General features: G+C 41.1%; 1 protein-coding gene across 3 annotated transcripts in view; it reads right to left on the bottom strand.

Annotated features, from left to right (window-relative positions):
• ATP8A2 (ATPase phospholipid transporting 8A2) overlaps positions 1-26,386 on the bottom strand; it is a 572,378-nt gene that overhangs the window by 394,475 nt on the left and 151,517 nt on the right. For all 3 annotated transcript variants that reach the window (XM_036018338.1, XM_036018340.1, XM_036018339.1), the window contains exons 14-22: positions 25,172-25,260; positions 22,617-22,661; positions 19,675-19,750; positions 12,652-12,757; positions 11,839-11,921; positions 9,247-9,296; positions 6,082-6,151; positions 4,041-4,125; positions 443-582 (exon numbers count right to left, since the gene is read on the bottom strand). In XM_036018338.1, coding sequence (XP_035874231.1) covers positions 443-582; positions 4,041-4,125; positions 6,082-6,151; positions 9,247-9,296; positions 11,839-11,921; positions 12,652-12,757; positions 19,675-19,750; positions 22,617-22,661; positions 25,172-25,260 — 744 coding nt within the window. The remainder of the gene's footprint in view (positions 1-442; positions 583-4,040; positions 4,126-6,081; positions 6,152-9,246; positions 9,297-11,838; positions 11,922-12,651; positions 12,758-19,674; positions 19,751-22,616; positions 22,662-25,171; positions 25,261-26,386) is intronic.

Genomic DNA, 26,386 nt, shown 5'->3' with positions numbered 1-26,386 from the left:
AACAAAAAAATGAAAATAGGCAATATGGACTAGCAATGGCAAAGTGTAAAATTAGTGGAACACTAATAAATAGGTGTGAAAATTCTTAGCATGTACAATGTCCAATCAGCCTATGAATTCTGGTTGCTGACATAACTCAATAGGGGCAAGCTCATCTTGTTAAGCCTAATCTTAGGCAAACCCAGAAAATCCCTCATGTTGTTTTGACCTAAGACTTCTTAAGATATCACTAATGTTTAGCTGAGGGTAGCTAGACCACAGATAGTCCATAAAAACTATGTGGTTCTTAAAACAAAGTAAGAAAGGATTAAAAGTTAATGGTTAAGAAACTTACCAGAAAAGAGAACATCACTCTATAGCAAAAGGATGCCAATTCAAAGACTTTGTTCAATAGGTGAGTAAGCCCCTCGTGGGCATTAAGGACATGATCACATACAATTACCTTCTCAATGATTTCATAACACTCCTCTAGCCGCTGAGCTCTGTCTTTCAATATGGTGCTGGCTTCTTGGTAGACTTTCAGCCACTCCTCATACTCATTCTCAGAGAGGTCAGCGTAAGCCACACAGAGAGTCCGCAAGCCTGAAACACAGCCACAGTGTATCCCAATGATGCCACTAGTGACAGGGACAAGCAGGATCCTGTATCTCCTAGCTAACACCATGTGGCTCCATTTTATACCAGCATGCTCAAAAATTTTTAAGAAACCAGCTGTTTTCAGTCACTCTAATTCAACTCTAATTCTAATTTCCTTTCACAAATCTAAAAAGAAAATTTAAAAACAACTCTACTGTATTTTAACTTTTTAAAATCCTCATCAGATGATTTTTTTCGTTGCATGTTTAAAGAGAGAGAAACATTGATGTCAGAGAGAAGCATCAGTTGGTTGTGTCCTGCACATGCCCTCACCAGTAATTGCACATGCCTAGACCAAGGATCAAACCCACAACCAAGGTATGTGCACTTGTAACAGGGAGAAGCCAAGGTAATTGCATGTGATCATGGCCCACTGGGATTTGTAATGGGGTCCAGAACTCAGGGTGTCCAGGAAATGTTAGGGAAAAAAAAAAAAAATATATATATATATATATAGAATGCCCTCACCCCCAGAAGTCTGAGTTGGAGGATGGGACACATGGAGCAGAGCCATGGAGAGTTGTTTTGAATAGCAACGGTTTTGCAGATAACCTCTAGAACAGTCATTTAACATATCTACAACCTTTAACTGGTTTCATGGATATGTTAAATCACTGTAGCCATGCTTTGAGCCAAGGGGATGGGAGTGACATCAACCCATAATGCAACTGGGAGGCAACTCCCTCTGGATACAGTGCCTGCGTGAGAGCTTGGAGATGACTGGCTCCATGACATGGAGCCACGCCTGCCCAGACTTACTATGGCAGCCCAGTAAAGCTGAACGAATACAGGAATGCTGGCAGTTGTAACCGATTGTGGGAGTAGTCAAAAATGGGGCTGCAGAGAAAGATTGGCAATGGGATGTAAAGCCAGGCATGGCAGCCATGCTGGGGCTTTTTGGGACCACTCGGCTTTGGCGAGAGTCAGGACTATATGGCTTTGGGGTGCTCCCTTTTTGCCACATAACTTAGGAAGCAGGAGAGACTTTTCCTGGAAGAAAAGGGGTGAAAGAATTCTTTCTGGTGGGCCATGCAAAGGTGCCACGTGGTTTTGGATTAACTGGAAATTACAGTGGCAACACTGCTGATGGTGCCAGAACCGAGGGGCTGCCTGAACCATGGACCTCTACTTCTTTTCCTGAGATACGGTACCCCAGACTGGGCAGAGGGAGAAGGAAGGACTGTGAGTTTGTGGGTATTCTAAAGGACTTCAGTATTTTTAATGAAGACATTACATCATTGCTCTAAGTCTGTATAACTTTTTAAATAAATAATTCCTTTCCTTTTCACCAATCTCTGGCATTGAGAGATGTCTTTCTCTGGAGGTAGGCAAGGAGAACCTAGTGTGGGGGGGTACCCCTGCAGCACAAGGGTGGATCCATTCAGTAATAGCATATCATTCGCACTCCAGCCCCGGGTCTATTCTGTAACACACTGATCGTGAATCAAACCCTCAATGTTTGGTTATGGGACAACACTCCAACCAACTAAGCCACACCAGCCAGGGCTCTACAGTATTTTAATATAAACCACCTTTCCTATAAGTTTGAGAGTACACGAGAAGCCATGAGAGTTAGCCCCACAGTGGAGAAGTACAGGAGCTGCACAGGATCCATCTTTATATGCACAGAAGCAGGTGTCAGCAAGTGGAAGTGGCAGGAGGTACACTTTGAGACAGCAATAATAGCCCAGTGTGCACCCCTGTGAAAGATCTGGACTTTCAAGCTGTTGTGTGTGCTGTGTGTGTGTGTGCCTGAGGGTGCACCTACGTGCCTGCATGCAGCCTTAGGAACACATGAAGAGAAAGCAGCAGTCAACACTTAAGCACTTAAGCAAGGCTCCAGCTTTCATCACATTGACTCACAGGAAAACCTGGCATTATTACAGGGTGAAGCCAAGAGGGGGGACCCCAAATGGGCATTTGAAATGAGGTCCAGAACTCAAGGTATCCAGGAGATTCTAAGATGTCTTCACGCCTTTCCCCACAGGTGAGTTGGGGGAAGGGGCACACAGGGCAAGAACATGCAGGGCAGCTTTGCAGCTCATCCATGGCATAGTCATTTAACATACCTATAGCCTTCAGCTGGTCACTTAGATATGCTAAATAGCTATGGCCATGCTCTGGGCCAGGGGGATGGAAAGGGACTCTCACACCCAAGATGTGACTGGGGGGCAGGTCCCCCGAGTTACAGCGCCTGCACGGGAGCTCAGAGAAGATTGGATCCATGACATGGAATCACACCTGCCCAGACCCACAATGGCGACCAGAAAAGCTGGAAAGGACAGCAGATTGAGGGCAAGTGTGGCCAAGTGTGGGAGGAGTCGGAAATGGGGCTACGGAGGAAGATTGGCGTGGGGATTTAAACCCAGACATGGCAGCCACTGAGGAGAAAAGCACCTGGCTTTGGCTGAGTGGGGACTCCACTGGTCCTGGGAAAGAGGACCACTCGGCTGGAGCAGTGGAGAGAGGACCACGTGCCTTTGCCAGAGTGGGGACCCCCGCAGCTTTAGAAGGGGGAACCACCACCCAGCTTTAGCAGAGATCCCAGCGATACAGCTGAAGGTGCCAGGAACCCAGGGAGGTCTCCCAGTCAAGACGGATTACTGGGAAGAACTGAGGGCTACGTGAGCCAAGGACTTCTATTTCCTTTCCTGAGATATGGTACTCTGGCCTGGGCAAAGGGGGAAGGAAGGACTGCGTCTGTTTGTGGGTGTTTTAAGGGACTTTGTGGTTTTGATGAAGACATTAGGTCACTACATTAAGTTTGTATAGCATTAAATAAACATTTCCTTTCCTTTTCACAAATCTCTGGCATTGAGAGACATCTTTCCTATAGACAGTGGACATAACAGACCTGGGGGTTCCTTTCGGTAATAGTATATCGTCCCAGGCACCCCTTGTTTGTTCTGTAACAGCATCAGTGTTCTTTAAAGCCTTCCAGAGGACTCCTTTCCTGTTCCACTACAGCTCAGGGAGCTATTACCTACAGTCATTGGCCTCCTCTGCACCCCTCCCAATGGGCAAGCCAGTGTCATAGGACAACCAGAGAGGAATAGGAAAATAACAACACGAGTTTTCCAAGAAAGGGAACCACAGCTACAAGCTGATGCGGCACAGTGCGAGCTGGCCTGCCCTTTCCCTCCGTCCTGCTGGTTCTGAGCCAGCAGAGTCATGTGTTGGTGACCGAGTACGGGACTTGCCACGTATCTTGTCACTGCCACGGGCACAGAGTGAGGAGGATGGGCACAGGAGTTCAAGTGAGAGAAGAACGCTTCTGTGAGGCCAGCCAAGCACAACATGACATGTGTGCTCGGAACATGACTGCTAACCCAGGCACCAGTCATAGACCCTTGAAAGTACAACTTCGGTGGTGGTTAAAAATAATATTTCCAAATGTCACTTACCTTCCGTGGCAAAATATTCCAGATGGCATAATGTTTCCTCCATGTATTTGGAGTCTTTTGAAAGTCTCTTAAAAATTACATTGTCCTGTAAAATAAGGGGACACTGTGACTGGCAAACCCATAGGCAAACCCAGTCAGCACTGTAAACACAGTTTTGTTTTCAATGGTGTTTATTTTCTGTGCACTTGAGTATTGAATGGGCAAGTAGAAAAATAGTTCTTAGCTGCTGGATTCAGCCATGAGCCCTGGAGCACAAATTGAGTGTGAATGTGTCAAAATAAAAACGGTAGCAGGGATGTGAAGTGCTGCAGAGGGAATACGGTCAGTAGTATCATGACTGCGGAAGGTGCCAGTGGGTGCTAGAATTATGAGCGGATCACTTTGTAAATCACATAATTGTCTAACCACTATTCTGTATACCAGAACTAATATAAAATAAAATTGAATGTCAACTGCAATTGAAAACTAAAATTTAAAAAAATTAACATAAAAAACAACATGTTGGGGAAGGACCATCGGTGTCAGGAGAATAATCCAGGACACAATGGTGTTACACTCTCCCAAATTTTCATGGCTTATTCCAACGTTTAAAATACCTTTATGCAGAAGTGGGAGGGGTAAAACACAGGTCCTAGTTGCTCAAGTTCACTCTGCTTCTTGGCCCCGCAGAAGCTCGGAACCAGGGAGGACACAGCCCATCAGGCATTGAACCGGTTCAGCTGAGAAACTCGGGGGTGTGAAGCAGCTCACCGCCCTCTGACCATGGCCCTGATTGACAAGCAGAGCCGGGGGACTGGATGACACAGATGGTCCATCAAAAGTGTTTTAAACTGTACAGTTTTAGGGCATAATTTTATTTTAAAGAAATCTAATTTGGTTTGGGAGCAGGTTGAAGAGGATTAAATCCTATAAGAATAAAAGCCACCACTGCCGCATTTCCACAGTCACACTGTTTGTAGTTACAGCCTCCTCTGCGTCACCCTCGCTGCCTGTCTGCGTCTGCTGTGGTGTTTAGAACCCAATGGCAAATAAACAAACAAAAAGTGTAAAAAGCACATCATGTGAGAACATAATCTAGGTGACCTTGATTTCAGTTGTTACTGTAAACACAGAATTCTTTAATGGGTCCAGATAAAATACCTTCAGTATTCACATGCATTACATATTTTTTAAAAAGCTCTAGTGGCAGTGTCCTCAAATAAGGTAGAGCTTCTCCCCACAACTGGTGAATATTAAGATTTTCAACTTCATGTTCTTGACACAGGCTCATAAAATGAGCTTAATAATTCTTTCCCTCAACACATAGGATCATAATTTAACAGGATATAGTTTCACAATCAGGCTTAAACACAATAACATCTTTCCTTAAAGATAATACATTTAGATTTTTTTAATCCTCATCAGAAGATATGTTTTTATTCATTTTAGAGAGAGGTAGGAGGGGAGAGAGAGAGAGAAAGAAAGTGTGAAAGAGGGAGAGACATTGACGAGAGAGAGAAACATCAATCATATATATAAACGTATATACACACACCCGATTTTCATATATATAATCATACAGCGTGGGGCAGAAAGTTTATCGTTGTGAGCACACAACACAGAATTAATAAAGCTGTTGTAATAAGCATAACCTGAGTGTCTTTTTCTATATGAACAATTATAAACTTACCTACTTTGGCCCCACCCTGTGTATATATAAAGATTATCACAAATTACTTTATCTTCCCAAAGTCACCACAAAATAGTGGTAACACTGGAATCAGGATTCACACTCCCAGAATTTTCCATCACACAGCAAGTTGCTGTTTCTGAAACCAGCTGTTGTCTCTAAGGAAGCTCTTCACTGACCACCTCTGCCACCCTGAGTCACCCCGCCATTACCTTCAGCGGGCTTTCACTGCTAAGTTAACGTGATGGCTGACCTGCAAGATTTCGGCCCTGGGCAAACCACCAGGGAGTGACTGGGAGAGCAGTCAGGAAAAGCAGCAGATTAACAAAGCAGCTGCCAGGAACTCTGTGCTATGTAGAATTTAGTACTTACAGCCCCTTTACAATAGAGTCGGAGTTGTCCTGAAGGAGTTCGAACAATTACAGACATTCTTTTTCTGTCACTGTAGGAGTGAAAAAAAGAAAAGGAAAGAAAAACTCTCATTGGCCTGCTTTAGAGCACCCAGGTACTGTGATTAAACACCAAACAAATTAAAAGGTGTCCCCCAAATGACCAAGCTCCATTGATCGCTACTTTTTCCCTCAAAGTTGGACTTTAATTGTATATCTCCTACTCTTTTTATTTACATATAAGGGACAAAAATCTGTTCCTTTCCCTGCCATAAAAACTCACTAGTATAGCTATTTATAGTAGAAGGCACCACAACAGAGAATTTGAGCACTTCTGCCAATACTCTATAAAACTAATTCTCTTTATTTTGTAGCTCAGAAATATTAAGTACCCTGCCCAGTAAGAATAAAGTGAAGAAGGTTCACTACAAATTCACCTAATTCAAAAGTTCCTCATTGTGTCTTCTTTTAACAGGAGTAAAAAAAATACCAACTCACAGAACACCCCTAACTGAACACTGAGGTGCACTCTCACTCCTCCCCCTACTCTGACGTGGACGCATCCTCATCCACTTTTCACCCTGACCCACCCTCACTCACTCGCCTTCGGTGGCTCCCCACTCTTCTTTGTTGATCTGCTGCCAGCTCTGCAGCCTCCCCTCATTCCCACAGGACACCCGTCACAGGACACACCAGGCTTCGAGCTCACCCAGAGACTCACTGTTCTCCTTCCCTAGTCCTCCAGCCCCAAGCTTTTGCAGACAACATTCCATCCTCCTGAAACACAGTCCACTTACAGAGGGCCCCGACTCCCATCTCTTTGGCCTTTCAATAAGGCGACTTCCAATGGACTGTAAGCTCCTAAGACCAGAGGGCACTACTATCTCTGTAGCTTGGTAGAAATTCCCACATCCTATCCCATAGCACTCTCTCTGATCGGGATTTGATTTCTCTCTCAGCTGCCTTGTGGCCAGGTGTTCTGGAGCAAAGTTATTCACCCCACACTTCCATTTCTGTGTAAAGCCAGGTTGCCACCAACTATTTCAAAGATGTGATTAAGTGGCATCTGGAAAAAGATGAGTCAACTAAAATGAAATAGAGCCACAGCTATAACTAAAATAGGGTGCTGAGCTAGGGGTCCCCCAAAACAGGGAAACCCCCCACAAACCTGGCTTAGGGGAAGGAGAAGAGCAGCCCATTGAGAGTTACTTTGCACACCTAAAGAACTTGGCCGGAGTTTTAGTGATGCTAATAGTCTGTGGCCACCTCTCTGAGCCAGAGAGATGGGGGAAACTAACCCAAGATGCAGCCTGGAGGCGGTCCCCCAGGTGCTACCCCTGAAGGAGAAACAGGAAGGCGGTTCCTACATCATGGGGAGGAGCCTGCCTGGACTAACAATGGCAGCTGAGAAAGGCAGAAGAAACCAGAGTACTAGTAGGTGTAAGCCTTTGTGAGAGGAGTCGGAAATGGGGTTACAGAGGAAGATCCATGCCGGGATTTAAACCCAAGTGTGGGGCAGCCATGCTCTCTCTTGACCATGTGGCTGGGGAGCAGAGAAGCATGTCTTGGCCACGTGGTTTGAGAGGACACAGAAGGACCCCCACCAGCCCATCATGAGGAGGGACCCTGTGGTTCTGGATAAAGAGCCCGAGCCTAGCTGAGCACAGGTTACTGGGAGAAGCCGGGAATGCTGAACTGACACCAGGGGAATGCTAAGCTACAGATTACCGTTTCTCTTCCTGAGAGATGGTACCTCTGACTGGCCTGGTTTGGCAAGGGGAGGCAGGCCTGTGTGATTATGGGTGTTTTTTGTGTATGTGTGTTTGTTTCTGAAGGAAGAGGGATGTAACAGCAGAATTCTGCCATTACTCTGAATCTGCCCAATTTCTAAACAAACAGTTCCTTTCCTTTCCATAAGACTCTGGCATTGGGAGTCACGGTTTTTCAGCAGCAGGCAATAGAACCTAAAGGAATCGAACCCAGAGTGGTTCTGTTTCACAACCATAAATGATTTTCTGCTCCCTCTTATTCTCCCATAAGTTTTTTTAATACATCTTCATATCTCCATCCATATTCACCTGTGTTTACCTAACTCCCCTTTCTCCTCTTCATCCTTCCAGTAACTGCTGGCCCCAGTTAATTCGGCCACACAGCAGCAGTTTCCAGGACGCCAACGAGAGAGGGGGCACAAAAAGCCTGGAGAGAGATTTAGTATGTGCCTCGCCTCCACAAACAAACTTGTCCCCTGCGTGAACTACTACTGTTACCAACCATCCCTCTCTCCCACTGAACGCTCAACCCTAAGTCCTCCCGATCCAAAGTTCTATTATGTGGTCCTAAAACTAAAGAGTAGGGCTAGAAAGCATTTCCTTAAAAAAGGGCAAAAAAGTGATCTTTTTCAAACAGCTTATAAAGCAGACAGAGTAAACAGTTTGGGAATGATTTGACAAAGGTCATTGAAAAACCCACCTGATCTTAATGATAAGAAAAGATACTTTGGAGGCAGAAACAGAACCTTGCTCTAGTATGGACAGTTCAATGTTAAGGAGGAGAGAAAAATCAAAAATTAAGGTGTATTTACAACAAATCATGAATAAACGAGGGAAACAAGCAATCCAACAAGATGTTTCAGGTCTTAAGGTAAACGACAGGGCGACAGGGCGAGGACTGAGCCCAAACACACTCAGGAGCACTGCCCTGCGCGGACCAAGCCTGCAGAGGGATGCTTCCCAGATCCCCACGGGAGTGCTCCGGCCGGCCTGGGAAAGCCAGAAGAAGCAATGCCCTCATTCCATACTCTGAACTATGCAGACGTGTCTGCGGTTGCTGACAAGAATACCAGGTTCTGGAAATCTAAAGAAAAAGAAGGATATGGAAGTATAACATTTCATCTGGGAAAAACAATGGAAAGAAGGAAAATATACCTACTTTGCTTTCTCTAATGAAAGTCACAAATTCCAGGGAGAAGAAGGCTTGTAGAAATACATTTACTATATTTAACACTTAAGTACTATATTTAATCAAACACACTGATCAAGTTATTTTATACATATAAAATATATAAAATATAAATATATATACTTTATATATTTATGTATTATATTATATATTATATATTTTATTTCAAGTGCATGAAATACAAACATACCTAGAAAATTCCAGGACATTAAGGATTCCAAATGTCTGTTCCTGTCCCATCTAAAGAAAGAAAAACAGGCTCTTACCTGAGATGCAAAGTAATAAATTCTCAAAACAACTGTCTCCCCAGTACTAAACCTCTCCCCTTCCCTCCCTCTCCCTCCCCCTTCCTCTCATTCACTTTTCATTCCTCTATCTCTGCAAAAGCTTTGTCGGCTGGTACTTTTTTCCGGTACAGTTTAGTTGGGTCATAGCTCCCCCTTCTGGTAGGAGCTTCTCATTTTTCTCCAGTTCGTTTGGCTGCATAGCCACTTCCAAGACATGAAAATAAAAGACACAAGCTAGACAGGCTCATCTGAAACCCTGGGGCCAGTTACACTTGCGAATTCAGAATTTAACACATTTTATAGAAATATATGTGTACATCATAACATCCCCAGGGTAACGTCCTGTAACACCACACATCAATTTTGTTCAGCAAAACATGACTATTCACACTGAGATTCATAAAGAACATAAGTAGCCTCACGTCAGCTCTGGTTAGGGTTAGTTGCCACGTGCTCATGTCCTAAATTTAGGAAAAAAATTGGAATTTAAAGCTCCTTGGATTTTAGATTCAGAAATAAGGAATTATGAATCAGCATCAGATTTTAGGGCAATTAATCAGATGTCCTTTGCTTCAGGTTCTTCAAAGTTAGAACTTCAATACTGTCATTTTTTCCCAGAATATTTCAGATGACCATTTTCAAACTTTTTAATTAAATTTTGTTTCTATTTCCCCAATACATCACAGTGAAAATAACATGGGCTTTGGAGTTCAACAGATTGGAGTTGGAGATCAATTTCTCCACCAAATGTGTGACTTTCTTATAAGTGGTGATAGCACTTGTCCCCTAGCTTGAAGAGGAAAAAAATGAAGTAACATGCAAATTACAAGTACCTGACTGACACAGGGGAGCTCAGCCCATCCCAGCTTCATCAGACCTCTGCGCCCATGGTTAGCCCCTGGCACTAGCACTGTGACTGGCGGGGGCCCTCTTTGCACTGCTGTTACACCAACCACTCCCGTGGGTTGCTAAGATGGTCAGTGAGGCCATATCATGTAAATAGCCATTAACCAACTCAAGAATTTGTGGTTTGATAATATCTTGATATTAATGGTTAAATAGGATTTTAAAACTTACTATTACTTATAAATCTTAATCAGGTAGTCATTTTTACTCTCAGAAATATGGCCTTAATAGTTTAATAAAATGATCAAGGAGTATCAACGGCTTTTCATCTGCATCTAACACAGTGATGACAATGGCGTCACCTGGCTCTCTCGCCCCCCTTACTAACGCCTGGCGGTGTGAGCAGAGCAGAGGCAGCCATCCTCTCCCTGTCTCCCGGACTGAGCCCGGACGGTCCACACCGCCTCACAATCCCACTGCTACAGTGCAAACACCCACACAACAGAGCACACAACCAAACACCTTGTCCGAAGTCCTAAATAGAAGCCTCCTCAGAAATGAAGGGGAAGAAGACTACATCTATGAAACACTTTTATGAAAAAAACTCTACATTCGCTAAGGACCTGGTTTCACTTCAATGATTTCACACTTCCCTAAACTTAATTCTTTCTGTTTGTATGAAATAAATAAAATAAAAACAAGTATGAGCTGATGTCTGTACTCTGTAGGAAACTGAAAATGTCAAGAAATGGGCACTCTGTATAAGGTATAATATTTTATAGGTTTTGCATATAAACTAAAGAAAAAATGTACCACTGCTAAGTCAGGAACAATATCAAGATATTATATAAGTTATAAGCAAATTTCAAATGCATTAAACAGGCCTAGGGACTTAAGGATAAATAATGCCCCAAACCATAATAATCCATGAGTCGTCCCCAAATTGAGGGCGGAGAAAGGCAGAGGAGAGAGAAGGCAGTGACTACCCCCAGGCCCTCATCAACCCAGGCTGCAGTAAAATGCACCTGGCAGGTCCTGACCATCAGCTGCCCCTGCTGCCCATCTCAAGGGTCACTGTGTGATCTTATTCTTGATTTAAATTTGTTCCTATCACCAAATTTCTCCCTCAGGCTTCCTGTGAGGGAAACTACATAAACCCCTTTACTCTAGCAAAAATAAAAACTCATGTATATAAAAAAGATTCTAAGAGCCAATTCCCCTCTCTCCCAGCTAAGGAGACTAAAGCCAGTGGAGCAAGGGCCTTGCTGTGCAAGCACAGTTGGCACCGAGGCAGCAGACAGGAGCTGCAGAAGCTGCCCCCGCAGCAGGTGGGCCCACAGCTGTTTTCCCAAGTACTACAGAACAAAGAGGAGGCCTCCTAACTTCTTTACTACAGATAATTTCACATCGGGGTTTTGACTTGTGGGGAAGCACCATTAAAAGAGAAAAATTATTGCAATTGCAAAAACAATGTTAATGAGCTAATATAGTCACATAACATCTCAGTTTTTCAACAGGCCGAGTTTCTCACAGAAAAAAAAATAGACAATTAACTATCATGTTTATAATAGACATGCTATTTCAAACACACAGACTTCCAAAAAGCAGGTGATCTGCAAGGTGGCAAGGTGCCCAGGCATGTCACTCACGGCTTCTATGATGACTGAGTAGGGCGTCCTGGCTGTGAACACGAAGCCCAGCTTTTTAGCTCCTTTAACCAAAGCAGCTTCATCTGTCAATCAAGAGTTAATGAAACATTGACTAAGCACTGGTAATGCCAGAATTCTGCTTAGCAAGTATTATTTTTCAAATTAACAAAACCTACACCAGTTAGTTAAAGAGGCTTGGCCTCCTGTGTATTTGGGGTGCAGAAGGTACCCACTCACTCTTCCTCCCACCAGGGGCTGGAGAGAATCACTTCTCTTAGACAGGAAGACTTGGAACTAAAAGGAATTCTTGGGGACAACAGGGATTATATACCTACTACTCTCAATTGGAGCCAAGTTCTCTGAAGAACTGCAGTGTTCCTCCCACGACTTCTCTGAGAGAGGCAGTGTGTTTGTTCAGCACTGTGGGTTCGCAGAGCACCAAGAGTGGGCAGCGTTAGTGCTCCGGGACACAGCTTCACCGGCAGTCAGAAAGTCCACAAGGGGTGGGGGCAGCAAGGAAGCCAACCTCACTCCCTCCTGACAGCTCTGCCTAGCATGTGACTTCTGCTAGGAAATGCATGACGGCCTGGGGCCTCCTCCTGTTCTCAAAGTGTTACTGGAGTCCATAGAAACCAGCTCTAGCTTTCTATGGTTTTAATCCTTACAGCCTTAGCTTGTAAACTGTCTGAGGCCAGAAGCAAATAGTGGGGTCTCTGTAGGGCAGGCTACACCACCACATCTCCCACAAGGAACTGCAAACATCCAAGTCTCCAGAGAAGGGGACAGCAGAACACATGGGCCAAGAGGCCTCACCTGGGGAGGAAGCCTGGTAGATGATGTTATCTCCATCCTTCTCGGGAACAACGGTGTGGCACACGGCCAGAAGAGTGAGGAACTCCTGTATGCAAGGAGCTGTGGGCTGAAGCACGACACTGAGTTAATTCCTCTGTTCTAAAACCACTGACAGACGTCAGAGTTAGAGTCGGCTCATGTCCTGCCTACCCCCCTGTGCTGGCTTCCTACTCCCTTGAGAACAGAGGTTGGGAGCTGTCATGTGGAATTCCTGCCATTCACCCTCTTGCATTCTCTACCTGCCACTTGGGTCTGCAGGGCTTCCAGCAAGGTTCCCCCTTCCTACTGTTCCACTGCTGCACCTCACAGGGGTTCAGCCAATTCTTCTACCTACTCATCCTCTGGATTTCAGTTCAACAGTCAGTGTATCAGAGGAGGCTGTCATCACCCCTCTCCTGCAACACTGTTCTTAACGTGCTGGCCCATATAGTAGGTCAGGTGGGAACAGAGAAGAAGCCCATGCCCCCTCCCAGGATGCCCCCAGCATCTGACCGCACACTTCGGTGAGAGCCAGGAGGGTGGGCAGGTTGTCTGCCTTGCTCCGGAATATATGGCCAGGTCGAGCAAATAGAAGGCACTCAAATCTACATCGGATCACTGTGGCAATGACTGACGCGGGACCCACTGAGCCCCTGGGCCCTCTGCACCATCGCATTGACACTTGCTCTACATCAGGTCTGCTCTCTAACTTCATAGTCTCTTACCACCTGTAATGCAGTGCCCCCTGGTCTATTATGCTTTTTAAAAAACAAAACCAGAATTGTCAGAGATATGTATTCAATACATTTCTTTGTTCTCCCCACCCCACACACAAAATCCTTACATTTTTTCATTGGGATTAGACCATATTTATATAATAATTACTGGAGAAATGATATCTTAATGCTGCTTACCCATCTAAAAATACTGTATGTATTTCTATTACTAAAGGCTTCTAAAGCTTCTAAATATGATCTTGGCATATTTTATCCATTAATTTATTAATTTATTACTATTAATTTTATTTATTAAAAAATCTACTATATGTGAGGCACTGCACTATTGCTTTTTATATTATTAAGGAAATTTTTAAATATACTTTATTGATTATGCTATTACAGTTGTCACATTTTCCCCACTTTATTCCCCTCCACCCCGCACACCCCCTCCCACCTGCATTCCCCCCCTTTAATTCATGTCCATGGGCTGTACATATAAGTTCCTTGGCTTCCAATTTCCCATACTATTCTTAACCTCCTCTTGTCTATTTTCTACCTACAATTTATGCTACTTATTCTCTGTACCTTTTTCCCTCTCTTCCCCTCTCACTCCCCCACTGATAACCCTTCATGTGATCTCCATTTCTGGGATTCTGTTCCTGTTCTAGTTGTTTGCTTAGTTTCTTTTGGTTTTGCTTTAGGTGTGGTTGTTAATAATTGTGAGTTTGTTGTCATTTTACTGTTCATATTTATCTTCTTTTTCTTAGATAAGTACCTTTAACATTTCATATAATAAGGGCTTGGTGATGATGAACTCATTTGACTTGAGCTTATCTGGGAAGCACTTCATCTACCCTTCCATTCTAAATGATAGCTTTGCTGGATAGAGTCATCTTGGATATAGGTCCTTGCCTTTCACAACTTGGAATACTTTCCAGCCCCTTCTTGCCTGGAAGGTTTCTTTGGAGAAATCAGCTGACAGTCTTAATGGGCACTCCTTTGTAGGTGACTGTCTCCTTTTCTCTTGCTGCTTTTAAGATTCTCTCCTTATCTGTGCTCTTGGACAATATAATTATGATGTGCCTTGGTGTGTGCTGCCTTGGGTTCAACTTCTTTGGGACTCTGAGCTTCTTGGACTTCCTGGAAGTCTATTTCCTTTACCAGATTGGGGAAGTTCTCCTTCGTTATTTTTTAAAGTAAGTTTTCCATTTCTTGTTCCTCCTCTTCACCCCTGTGATTCAGATGTTGGAACATTTAAAGATGCCCTGGAAGTTTCTAAGCTTCTCCTCATTTTTTGAATTCTTGTTTCTTAATTCTATTATGGTTGAATGTTTCTTTCTTCCTTCTGGCCCACATGGTTGATTTGAGTCCTGGTTTTCTTTCCATCATGTTTGGTTCCCTGTACATTTTCCTTTATTTCACTTAGCATAGCCTTTATTTTCTTTTGTCTAATTTGTGACCAAATTCAACCAATTCTGTGAGCATCCTGAACACTGAAACCAGTGTTTTGAATTCTGCATGTGATAGATTGGCTATCTCTTCATCACTTAGTTGTATTTTTCTAGAGTTTTGATATGTTCTTTCATTTGGGCCCTTTTTTTTTTTGTCTCGGCACATCTGTTACACAGTAAGAGGGGGAGCCTTAAGTGTTCACCAGGGTGAGGCAACCCACGTCACTGCGTTGTGATGCTATATGTGGAGGAGGGGTCTGAGAGGGAACAATGTTGCCTACTCGGCCCTCTGCCAGTTTCCAGTCACTTCCCCTGCTACCCCCACAAGCAAACTGAGCCCTTTCGGTGCTCATTCATGGTAGGTGGGTTTGTGTACATTCTAGGACCCTGTGGGTCTCTCCAACAAACTCTCCTGTGAGGCTGGGAGTTTCTCCTGCCATCTCAACCCCCACAGGTGTTTTCAGTCAGAGGCTTTGAGGCTTTATTTCCCCATGCTGGGGCCCTGGGTTGTGTGGTCTGTCTCACTCCCCAGTTGTTCCTCGAGGTTTGTGTGCATGCAAATATAGGACCACCCAGTCTACAAGCCACTGCCTCTCAGTGTCCACCAGCCTCCACCTCCTTTCACAAGTCCTCTTTGCCCAGCTGCCTGTCTCCACCCCTCCTACCAGTCTGGATGAATATTTCTCCTTTAACTTCTTGGTTGTTGGACTTCCACACAGTTCAATTTTCTGGCAGTTCTGATTATTTTTCGTTTTTAAATTTGCTATTGTCCTTCTTTTGGTTGTGTAAGGAGGCACAGTATGTCTACCTATGCCTCCATCTTGGCCAGAAGTCTATTAATGTAATCCTATTTCCATTGTGTTTTACAAGTTTATTGTTCATATGTAAGTAAAAACATGTAATTTTATAAATGAATTCAATATCCAGTAGTAACTAAACTCTTACTTGCTCTCCAAGGTGGTTGACCCTCCTAGGTTTTCAAGGCAGACAATAATATCATCCACAAATAGTTACCTTTCCCTTTTCTTTTCCAATATACACATCTGTTTAGAGCTCATCTGTCTGCATAGCCTAGCACTTTCAGAATGGTATTCAAAGACAGGGGTGACACCAGGTTTCCTTGTCCTGAGGTTATTTTAAAATCACTATCTTTAATTCTTTCATGTTTCACTTTTAAATAGGAAGCTGACTATAAATTTGAGATAGATTTGTATTTTCATATTCAGAGAACAATTTTGTTTGCGATTTTTATGAAATTTTCTTCTTCTCCTTCCTCCTCCTTTCCTTCTCCTCCTCTTCCTCTTCCTCCTCCTCCTTCTTATCCTTCTTCTCCCTCTTCCTCTTCCCCTTCCCCTCTCCTGCTCCTCTTCTTATTTGTTTAGTCACCAACAAATAGTGATGAACACTTTTAACATTTTTAGTTTCCCTCTGACCTGAATATCATTTGAGAGCAATTATACAGAAACAGATCACACTGCTCACCCAGCTACTACTTATCAGCCCTCATAAGGAGAGCGTGAACATTAAATTATAGTTCAATTAAATCTTTCAATTAGAGAATTAACCAATTCCCCAAGGCCTACACCACAAAAGTAGCTTTTATCCAAAAGCACTTTAATTTCAGAATTTCATTTCAAAATTACCTTCTGCATCAGAGAACTAGCTATCTAGTCCCACATGTCACCTCTCCCATGACGAAACAACACAAAAGAGTCTTTGATTTAACAGCAAATACATAAACCTACTAGCAAAGCATTTCCTGAGCATTATAAAGAAAAGTTGCACACATACTCAAATCAAGTTTCTACCTTGAGTGGAAGGCCAGACAAAATTCTTAAAGATAAAAAAATATCCCCATGACAAAATCAATTTACCTTTGGTTCTCTACTTAAACTGACATTCTATAATAATTTAGGAAAGGGGGATCATCTTCATTTGAAGCCTATGGATAAGGTATTTGTAATATATTTAGACAAGTGCTCCATGTTTGAAAATAAACTTTTTTCACTAACTCCCATGAAGAAGAAAAAGGATTGATAACCACAAGTAAGTGAGTGTTGGGAAATGTATGCAGGCACGTGCACGTATGTGTGTGCATATCGTTCCACAGGTCGAAAGAAACTGTGGGAAACACACATATGATGTTTAGCACTGTAGCCATCTCGAAGTGGACAGTTCGGTGGCATTGAATGCATCCACATGGCTGTGTATCCATCACCACCACTTATTTCCGAAACATTTTCATCTTCCCAACAGACACTGTCCCTATCAAACAATGACTCCCATTCTCCCTGCTCCCTGACCGCTAGTAATCTCTAGTCTGCTCTGCCTCTCTTCTAGGTACCCCATATAATTATAATCATATAATACCTGTCCTTCAGTGAACAGATTTTAGCCTGCACAAATGCTCTATTTATCCAGAAATAAGTACGATCAATTTATTTGATGACTGTGAAAAACAGAAGAAAACTATACATGTCTAAAATTGTCTTGAATTCCAATTTGCAGCTATAAAGTATACAAATGATATACATATACAAATAATTTCTTCTTGGAAACCCAAGCCCAAGGCATAAAGATTTAAAATCTGTTGGAAAATTATATCACAAATTGAAAGTCATTGGTTAGCGATATAATTAAGGGAGCATGTGAATTGTTCCTAGAGATGATCCGCTAAGAGGCAAATTCCATCCTGGCTATCAGCCCACACAAAGTTTAAAAAACAGTCCTGAGGGACTCAGAAAATCAGAAATGATGACTCACGAAAAACAGAAATTCTGCAGCAGATGGAAGTACTCCCTTGGGAGGAAAGTAAGGGTTTCTTGGTTCAACTGCTATAATTTTAGTCACTGGTCCCTAGGCAATTTAGATAAGAATGTAGGATGTCCATAGGCTAAAAACTCCTAAAATGCGTCTTCCCTCACCTCAACCACATTTCGGCAAAATAACTAAGTGATCTAATGGACTCTACTATACACTTGAAACTAATGCAAAATAATATGGAATACAAATTGCAATTAAAAATAATTTTTTAAATGCTTAAAAACATCCATTGGGTACATTCAATTTGATCCCACACCTTTCCAAATAAAAATATTGGAGCATATATTCTTCATCATTTATAGTAGAGCTGGATGTTAAAGGTCAAAGGGCTTAATTAATGCAGTAGCCAAGATGAACGCCTCAGAAGCTTTTAAAGATGTTAAATATAGGAAAGTAAGATTTTACTAAAAAGTAGAAGATAAATTCCTCAATTTGAAGTCTAATTAAGCACTTAATGAACTCCAAGTATCCAGATTATTAAAATATCCTTAAAAGTCCCCATGTTTTCATCAATGCTTACGATAATCTCCCTAGGTCAGGGCTCCCTTTCACAAGGGCTGCAGCTGCCCCTATGCTCACAGGCCTTCCCTCTAGAAAGGAAAAGTTGGCTCTGGAGAGTTGAAGGCGAGGGCACAGCAAGAAAGAAAAAAGAAGCTGTAAGAGTGGGGGTCCTCCTAAAATGCATGCCATTGACCACGGGACAAGAAATGCTCACTAGAAGACTCTTACCCATGCTCAGTCTCCGCTCAGACGTCAAGAGAGGAGAGGATAAAGAGCATGTGATGGATAATCGGAAACCCCTAGAAACTCAGGACACACAAATATGGCTTCAGCTTCAGGGAAAACATCAGTATGTGTACATAAATTAACCGAGCTAAGTATTCCCAAGTCCACTTTCAGGAAGGAATTCCCCACAGTGCACCTGCTTCTTTCAAATCCTTGGATTAAAATTATGCTCCACCCAAGGAAGCGTCTTCTAAAAATGTCATTTTTCTGTGTGCAGAACCTCTAGCCTAGAAGCTGGATACACTCTAAAATTAAAATCCAGGAAAGGACCACGTCAATGACTGTGACCTGGAGCAGGGACTTCAACAGCGTCCTCTCTGCATCTCAGCTAATGGACCAGGACACCTCACACACTCGCATTTGCAAACCACTGCTGGGAAGGTTTTAGCATTAACAAATGGACACTAACTGCAATAGAACAGAAGAATTTTCTTGCTGAAAATTCAGAGAAAGTTTTAAATATAGCTGTATCTTATCAAAATTTTGGAAAGATGAAGTTTTAGGTTTGCTCGTGTTTACCTAATTTTAAAACTAAAATTTTATTCAGAAATAAATTAATAATATTAGATCTGATTTATACTGACTAAATTGGTTGTGAAATGCTTTGATCATTGAACAGTTTTCTAAGTAGGTATTTTTCAAAGTATCTTTTAAAAGTAAATAAAATGTATGCGATGCTGCAGTTAATTCTGGTTTGTTACAACAGTTGAAATAATGTGATGTCGTAGTTAAGATTCAAACACTTAAGCTATGAGTCTCATTTCTACATTTGTTTGCTGAGTAACTCTCAGCCAAGTTACTCTTTTTATGCAGCTTTCTATTAACTCTCTGGGTGACTCAGGTGCTCAAGGAAACACATGTCAAATGTTTGGCACAGAGTAGGATGTTATTACTGCTACAGGTTATTATAGCTTACTTTTGTTTCCTAAATTGTCCTAGTCAAAGAACATTATAATTACTTTTCAAAACACAAGAGCTTGTAGACTCACAACTGTGAAGAAACAGTGCTGTAGAAGACTTATTTATAAAGCAATAGCAATATGAAATGTTAGAGAATACTATAGTAAGGCTGGTCTTAACCTTGATGTGATACTTTATAACTTCACCACACATTTAATTTAGCTTTACATTAACTTATAAAAAGTGTTAACCACAAAGTACTGCCCATGTACGTAGAAGTACACCATAAGCTGTTTAAAGTCCTAGAGGCAAAATGGTGGCCTTACATGTCGATCCTCCATGTTCTTCAAGAGCCTGGGATCATCAAAGTCACACGAATCACTAGGGGGACAAGACATCCGGCTGTAAAGAGAAAAGAAAACATTTATTCAGTTCAAACTTCCTTAAAGATAATTCAAATCCAGTAAGAATCTGTCTCCAAGAAGAACCACACTTGAACTCTTAAAGATTTGGAATACTATATATTATTTCAAACCTCAAGACAGGAAATAGTTTACCTTACTATATTCTATAAGTTTTTATAAACAACAACATAGCTACAAGGAGAGGAAACAGAGGCAAGGATCAACACCTGATTTTGTCATTTTAGTTGGTCTCTGTAAAACTTCTACCAGGGAAAACTTGCAAGAGTGCCTGCTCAGTGCAGGAAAAATATGAGGAATTATTGCATTGTGTCTATGCAGCTATTTATGGCCAGGGCTCAGATATAGGAGAAAAAAAGGAGGCAAATAATTATGAGAAGGGAAACTTGATATTACAGCTGTGTCCTACCCCATTGAAGAAAATGTCATGTTGGCCCTGGCTGGCATAACTCGGTGAATTGAGCACGGACTGTGAACCAGGCATCACAGGTTCGATTCCCAGTCAGGGCACATGCCTAGGTTGCAGGCCATGGCCCCCAGCAACCACACATTGATGTTTCTCTCTCTCTCTCTCTCTCTCTCTCTCTCTCTCCCCCTCCCTCCCCCCTTCCCTCTCTAGAAAGAAAGAAAGAAAGAAAGAAAGAAAGAAAGAAAGAAAGAAAGAAAAGAAAATGTCATGTCTTAATGACATGCATGTACCTCCACTCCTTCCTGAAACCCTTTCTTCAAGACCAATATGATGGAAGAAGAGAGGACAGCACAGTTGATGTCAGTCTGAACTCTGAATAGATATCAGAGTTTAGTGGAGCCAAGGAAACAGAAACCAGTAGCTTGGAAAGAGAAGCACCTAAAATGCCAGCTGATGACCCCAAATGGGGAAACAGCAGCACAAGGTAGGTAGCTGTGAGATAAAGGGAAGGTGGCAATCAGGACAGGTTCCAAATCCACCTGAGGAAGGGTCAGCCTTCAAGAGCCCTTCCTTACCCCATGCAGCCAGTCAACTGAATCTTCTGCAACCAGAAAGAAATGGAAGTTTTCTCCTTTAGAGAGGTTAAACCAGACCAGCCCTGGACCCAGGAACACTGGCCACACAGGCAAGTCAAGTAGGCCATCCTCCCAAGACAGGAGTTTTAAGAGAAATCCTATAACATGACAAGGTCTTTCTAGAAGGTATCCAGCCATGTAATATAAAAAATAGAGACATTTATTGAAGAAGACACTAGATACATTGTACATAGGACAATGACATCTCAATCCCCTTCAAAGTAGGCACCTTGGGACCTCGCACAATTCTCCTAGTCGCCAACAGTTACCCTGTCATATTTTCCTGAATCTCATCAATGACCTGAAATCTCTTCCCTTTCCAAGGTGATTTTAGTTTTGGGAAAAGCTGGAAGTTGCAGGCTCCAAATCTGGGCTTTAGAGGCCCCGAGTCACCTCAGGAACTTGATATTTTGCCAAAAAACTCTGCACAAGATGCATGGTGGGGGTGGGGAGGGGTTGTCATGATGAAGCTGTCAGTCATCAGTTGCCCATAGCTGAATAGTTTCCACAGAGGAGTTTTCAAGCTTAACGCAAAATTTGATGCAGATTCATTACTCTACTCATTCAGTCATTTTAAATGTGATGGCCACGTGGTACACATGCTCACTAATGGCATCTACTGCCCCCACTGACTAGTACAGTGAAGTCATCATTGTTCACACATGCACATTCCAGTCCACTCCCCTTGGCTACCAGGTTACATCAGTGTCACACAAATCATTCTCATTATATTAATAATGGCTAGACTTTTTCCAGACAGACCTCATATACTGAAAGGTATGATCACCAACCCTCTGCCTCCACTCAGCTCCCGTAATAGTCGCAGCCACATATATAGCCCCTGGCATAAAATGGAAGAGTTCTTCTAATGAGAATACTGATTAGTTCATAAGAAAGACCCACAGACATGACATCCAGGGATTCTCTAATAAATAGTAGGTCCTGGCTAATCATCCCACAGGGAGGCCAGTTAGTCATCCACCACACTGCACTGCCACCACACACAGCCCTACTAATCAGCTTTGTTAGTATATAAATCTTAAAACATGAGCAGATAATATCACTAGTCCTAAGAGAAATATAAATCAATACCATAATGAGATACCACTTGATACCCATTGAGATGGTTATTATTTTTTTTAATTATTTCATTAATTAACAAGTGATTCAAGGATTTGGAAAAATTGTGCATTCCTGGCAGGAATGTAAAATGGTACACCTAGTTGAAAACATTTGGTGGTTCCTCAAAAAGTTAAACATAGAATAAACACATGACCTAGCAATCCTACTTTTACACACATACCCCAAAGAATTGAAAGCAGAGACTCACTATGCACCAATATTCACAGCAGCATCATTCACAATAGCCAACAGGTGAAATTACCCCAAATGCCCCTCAACGGATAAATGGATAAACAAAATGTGCTACATACATGCAAAGGAAGATTAGTCAGCCTTTAAAAGGAATGAAATTCTGGTATGTGATACATAACATCTATACTACATCCTTGAAGACATTACCCTACCTAAGAAGTGGCAAGTAAGTGAGAAGTAATGGACCAAGGGCTCATTACTTTTTGTTAAAACTTGTAGCATCAATGAATTTTAAAAATTCATGTTTATGAATTTCATATTCATGAAATTCATGAATTCATATTCATGTTCAAATTTTATTCTGGTTCTCTCTTAAAATAACATATAGGCAACTTTCAATTACAAAATATTCAGGTGAGACCTAACAATATAAAATTGTTCAATAGCCTTTCCCACTGAAGCATCCAGACATGCTAGAATCTACTTACGAGAAGTCATCTGAGGACGGCTCTCTTGTCAATTCAGGAAAATGACTGCCAGAAAGAAAGGAAGACAAAGTAGTCACAAAACTGTGAACCAATGATAGGCATTCACACAAGGAACATTCTCTGAAAGAAATCACACATTAGGCCATAAAACAAGTCAACAAATTTAAGAAGACTGAAATCATATCAAGCATCTTTTTTGACCATAGTGGTATGAAACTAAAATCATTACAAGAAGAAAATTGTAAAAATCAAAAATATGTGAAGATTAAGCAACATACTAGTGAATAACCAATGGCTCAAAATAATAATAATAAAATAAATGCCTTGAGACAAAAGAACATAGAAACATATCAAAACTTATGGTATGAAATGAAAGTAGTTGTAAAAGGGAAGTTCATAGTGATAAATGCCCACACATCAAGAAACAAAAAAATCTTAACCTAATTTTACTCATCAAATAACTAGAGAAAAAACAAATAAAGCCCAATGTTAGTAAAAGGAAAGAAATAACAAAGACCAGAGAGGAAATAAATAGAAGAAACTAAAAAGACAATAGAAAATATCAATAAAACTAAGATCTGGTTCTATAAAAAGAATGGACAAACCTTTTTCTACACTCACCAAGAAAAAAAAAAGGAGGTCTCAAAATAAGAAATGAATGAGAAGAGGAGATATTACAATTGACAAAACACAAAGAATCGTAAGAGACTACTATGAACAGCTATATCCCAACAAACTGGACAACCTAGAAAAAAAATGGATAGAACAACTTACCAAGACTGAATCATGAAGAAATAGAAAATCTGAGCAGCCCCATTACTGGTAAGGAGATTAAATCAGTAATCAAAAACACCTCCCAACAAACAAATACTACAGACCAGACAGCTTCACTAGTGAATTCTCCAAAACATTCAAAGAGAAATTAATACCAATCATTCTCAAACTCTTCCATAAATATAAAAGGAGGGAATGATTCCAAACTCATGTTATAATGCCAGCATTACCCAGATATTGAAACCAGAAAAGGACACCACAAGAAAAAGTAAATTATGGCCCACGTCTCTGATGAACATGGATCCTCAACAAAAATCCTTAACAAAATATTCACAAACCAAATTGCAATAACACATTAAAAGGATCATACACCACGATCAAGTAAACTTTATTCCAGGGATGCAAGATGGTTCAAAATCTTCAAATCAATCAATGGGATAAACCACAGTAAGGAATGAAGGATAAAAATCATATGACCAATAAATGCAGAAAAAGCATCTGACAAAATTCAATATTCATTTATGATTAAAAACTCAACAAAATGGGCCCAAAGGGAACATACCTCAACACAATGAAGACCATATGTGATAGGCCCATGTCTATCATCACACTCAGTGGTAAAAAATGAAAGCATTTTATTTAAGATCAGGAACAAGCCAGGATGCCCACTCTTGCCAATTTTATTCAACATAGTAGTGGAAGTCCTAGCCAGAGCAATTAGGCAAGAAAGAGAAAGAAAAGGCACGCAGATCTGAAAATAAGTAGTAAAACTCTATTTGCAGATGATATAATAAATACTGAATAACCTAAAGACTCCACCCAAAACACTGTTAGAACTAATAACCAAATTCAGTCAAGTCGCAGGGTACAAAATCAAATACAAAAGTCTGTTGCATTTCTATACACTAATAATGAACTATCAGAAAGAGATATTAAGTAAACATCACACTTACAATTGTATTCAAAAAATAAAATACCTAGAAGTAAATTTAACCAAGCTGATGAAAGAGCTGTACACTGAAAACTATAAGATATTAATGAAGGAAATTGAAGAAGGCACAAATAAATGGAAAGATAGTCCATGCTTATAGATAAAAAGAATTTATGTTATTAAAATGTATGTATTACCTGAGGCAGTCTACAGATTCAATGCAATCCTTATCAAAATATCAAGAGCATTTTCACAGGTATAGAATAAACAAGCCCAATATGTATGGAACCATGGAACTGCAAAAGAACCAAACTGCCAAAGCAATCTTGAGAAAGAACAAAGCTGAAAGCATCATGCTAATTTCAAACTATATCACAAAGGTATAGTAATCAAAACAGTATGTTGTTGCCATAAAAGCAAACATAGATCAATGGATCAGAACAGACAGCCCAGAAATACACACACACATATGGTCAATTAATTTATGACAAAAGAGCCAAAAATAAACACCAGAGAAAGGATAATCTCTTCAATAAATGATGTTGGCAAATTTAAGAGCCACATGCAAAATAACACTGGACTGCTACCCTACACCATACATAAAAATTAACTCACAATGAATTAAGACCTGAACATAAGACCTGAAACCATAAAACTCCCAGAAAAAAAAATAGGCGGTAAGCTCCTTGGCATTGGTCTTCACAATGATTCTTTGGATTTGTCACCAGAAACTTGCAAGTATCCCTTCAAAATATCAGAAAGTCAAAGTATTTTAGTAAGCAAAAAAAATAAACCTGATTTGTTTGGAAGAACACATATCAAATTTTCAATAACTGATACACATACTTACCCATAGGTTACTCCAGCAATGCTGCACTTTTTGAAGTTCATGATATTGCATGTAAGAGTTCCAGTTTTGTCAGAAAACAGGTATTTAACCTAAAATAAAAGAATCAAAAAAAATACATACATCAAGGATTTAATACAATGCAAAAACCAATAAAGTCTTTATTCTATGCTTTTCAAAATTTGTATAAATTTTAAAAGGTAAATTTCCTTCAACCACACAAAATATATTTAGAATTGCATGTATATCATATATAATTGTTATTATTATATATTATAAATAAATAAATATATGTTAATGCTTAGACCAGTTAAAAACCTTTTCAATAGCCAATTCTAGAGTCTGATTGTGTGGAAATGTGCGGCGAAGACTCAGTCACAGCCTGGAGCCATTTTAGTTCTACAAGCATTAAGCACCAAGTCCATCCAGAAGGCATCTCAAAGACACATAGCATTCTTCAAGATAGTCCCATGATATCTCTTCTAATGCCCAATATGTCAAGACAACAAGCTCACACACTGACAACTTCAAAGTATTTTTTAAGACTCTACATTCTGGCTGGATTAAGAAGGCATATCCTGAAAACGGCACGGAACAAACATCACACTTCTGAATCACTTTCACCATTAAGATTACATAAAGGCAGCACAGAACTGCTGTAGATTATATAACTTTCCATATTCAAAGTTTGGCGACTTAATACAATAAACTCTCAATATACAAAGGTAAAAAGAAATTTCTGTAGGAGGCCAACAAGCAACCACTTTGACATAAGCACATGCGACAGGGACGAGCTCCCAATGCACATGTGCTGTGAGGCCTGTGTCCTCCCTGGTGCTCCTGAGAAGAGGGGAAGGAGCTCAGGAGGGGATAGTTGGGTTCGGGCTCTGGATACCCACTAGTCATGTGGACCCTGGGAAAGCCACCTCATCCTTCTTGGCCTCAGTTTCCACATCTATGAAAAAATGCTTTGCCTAGAAGATATATAACATTCTGAGAAATTATATTATGGATTGATAGCAGGGTAGTGATTAACAGAATTACTTCCAGTAAAAATTCCTGTTTCTCAGTAGTTTTCTAAAGAGGGATCATAACTGTTGTTGGATGCAGATGGACTCCAAGGGCCCCAAAGGGAAGCCACCTTTACTGTTGTATAAAAGAGGGATTAATAACATGAATTATATTCTGTACTTTTTCTTCATTATTTTTAAAGCAATC

This window comes from Phyllostomus discolor, chromosome 2 (assembly GCF_004126475.2).
Source record: "Phyllostomus discolor isolate MPI-MPIP mPhyDis1 chromosome 2, mPhyDis1.pri.v3, whole genome shotgun sequence".
NCBI lineage: Eukaryota > Metazoa > Chordata > Mammalia > Chiroptera > Phyllostomidae > Phyllostomus > Phyllostomus discolor.
Note: the sequence above shows the minus strand (reverse complement) of the source record. Positions and strands in the feature narration are given on the sequence as shown.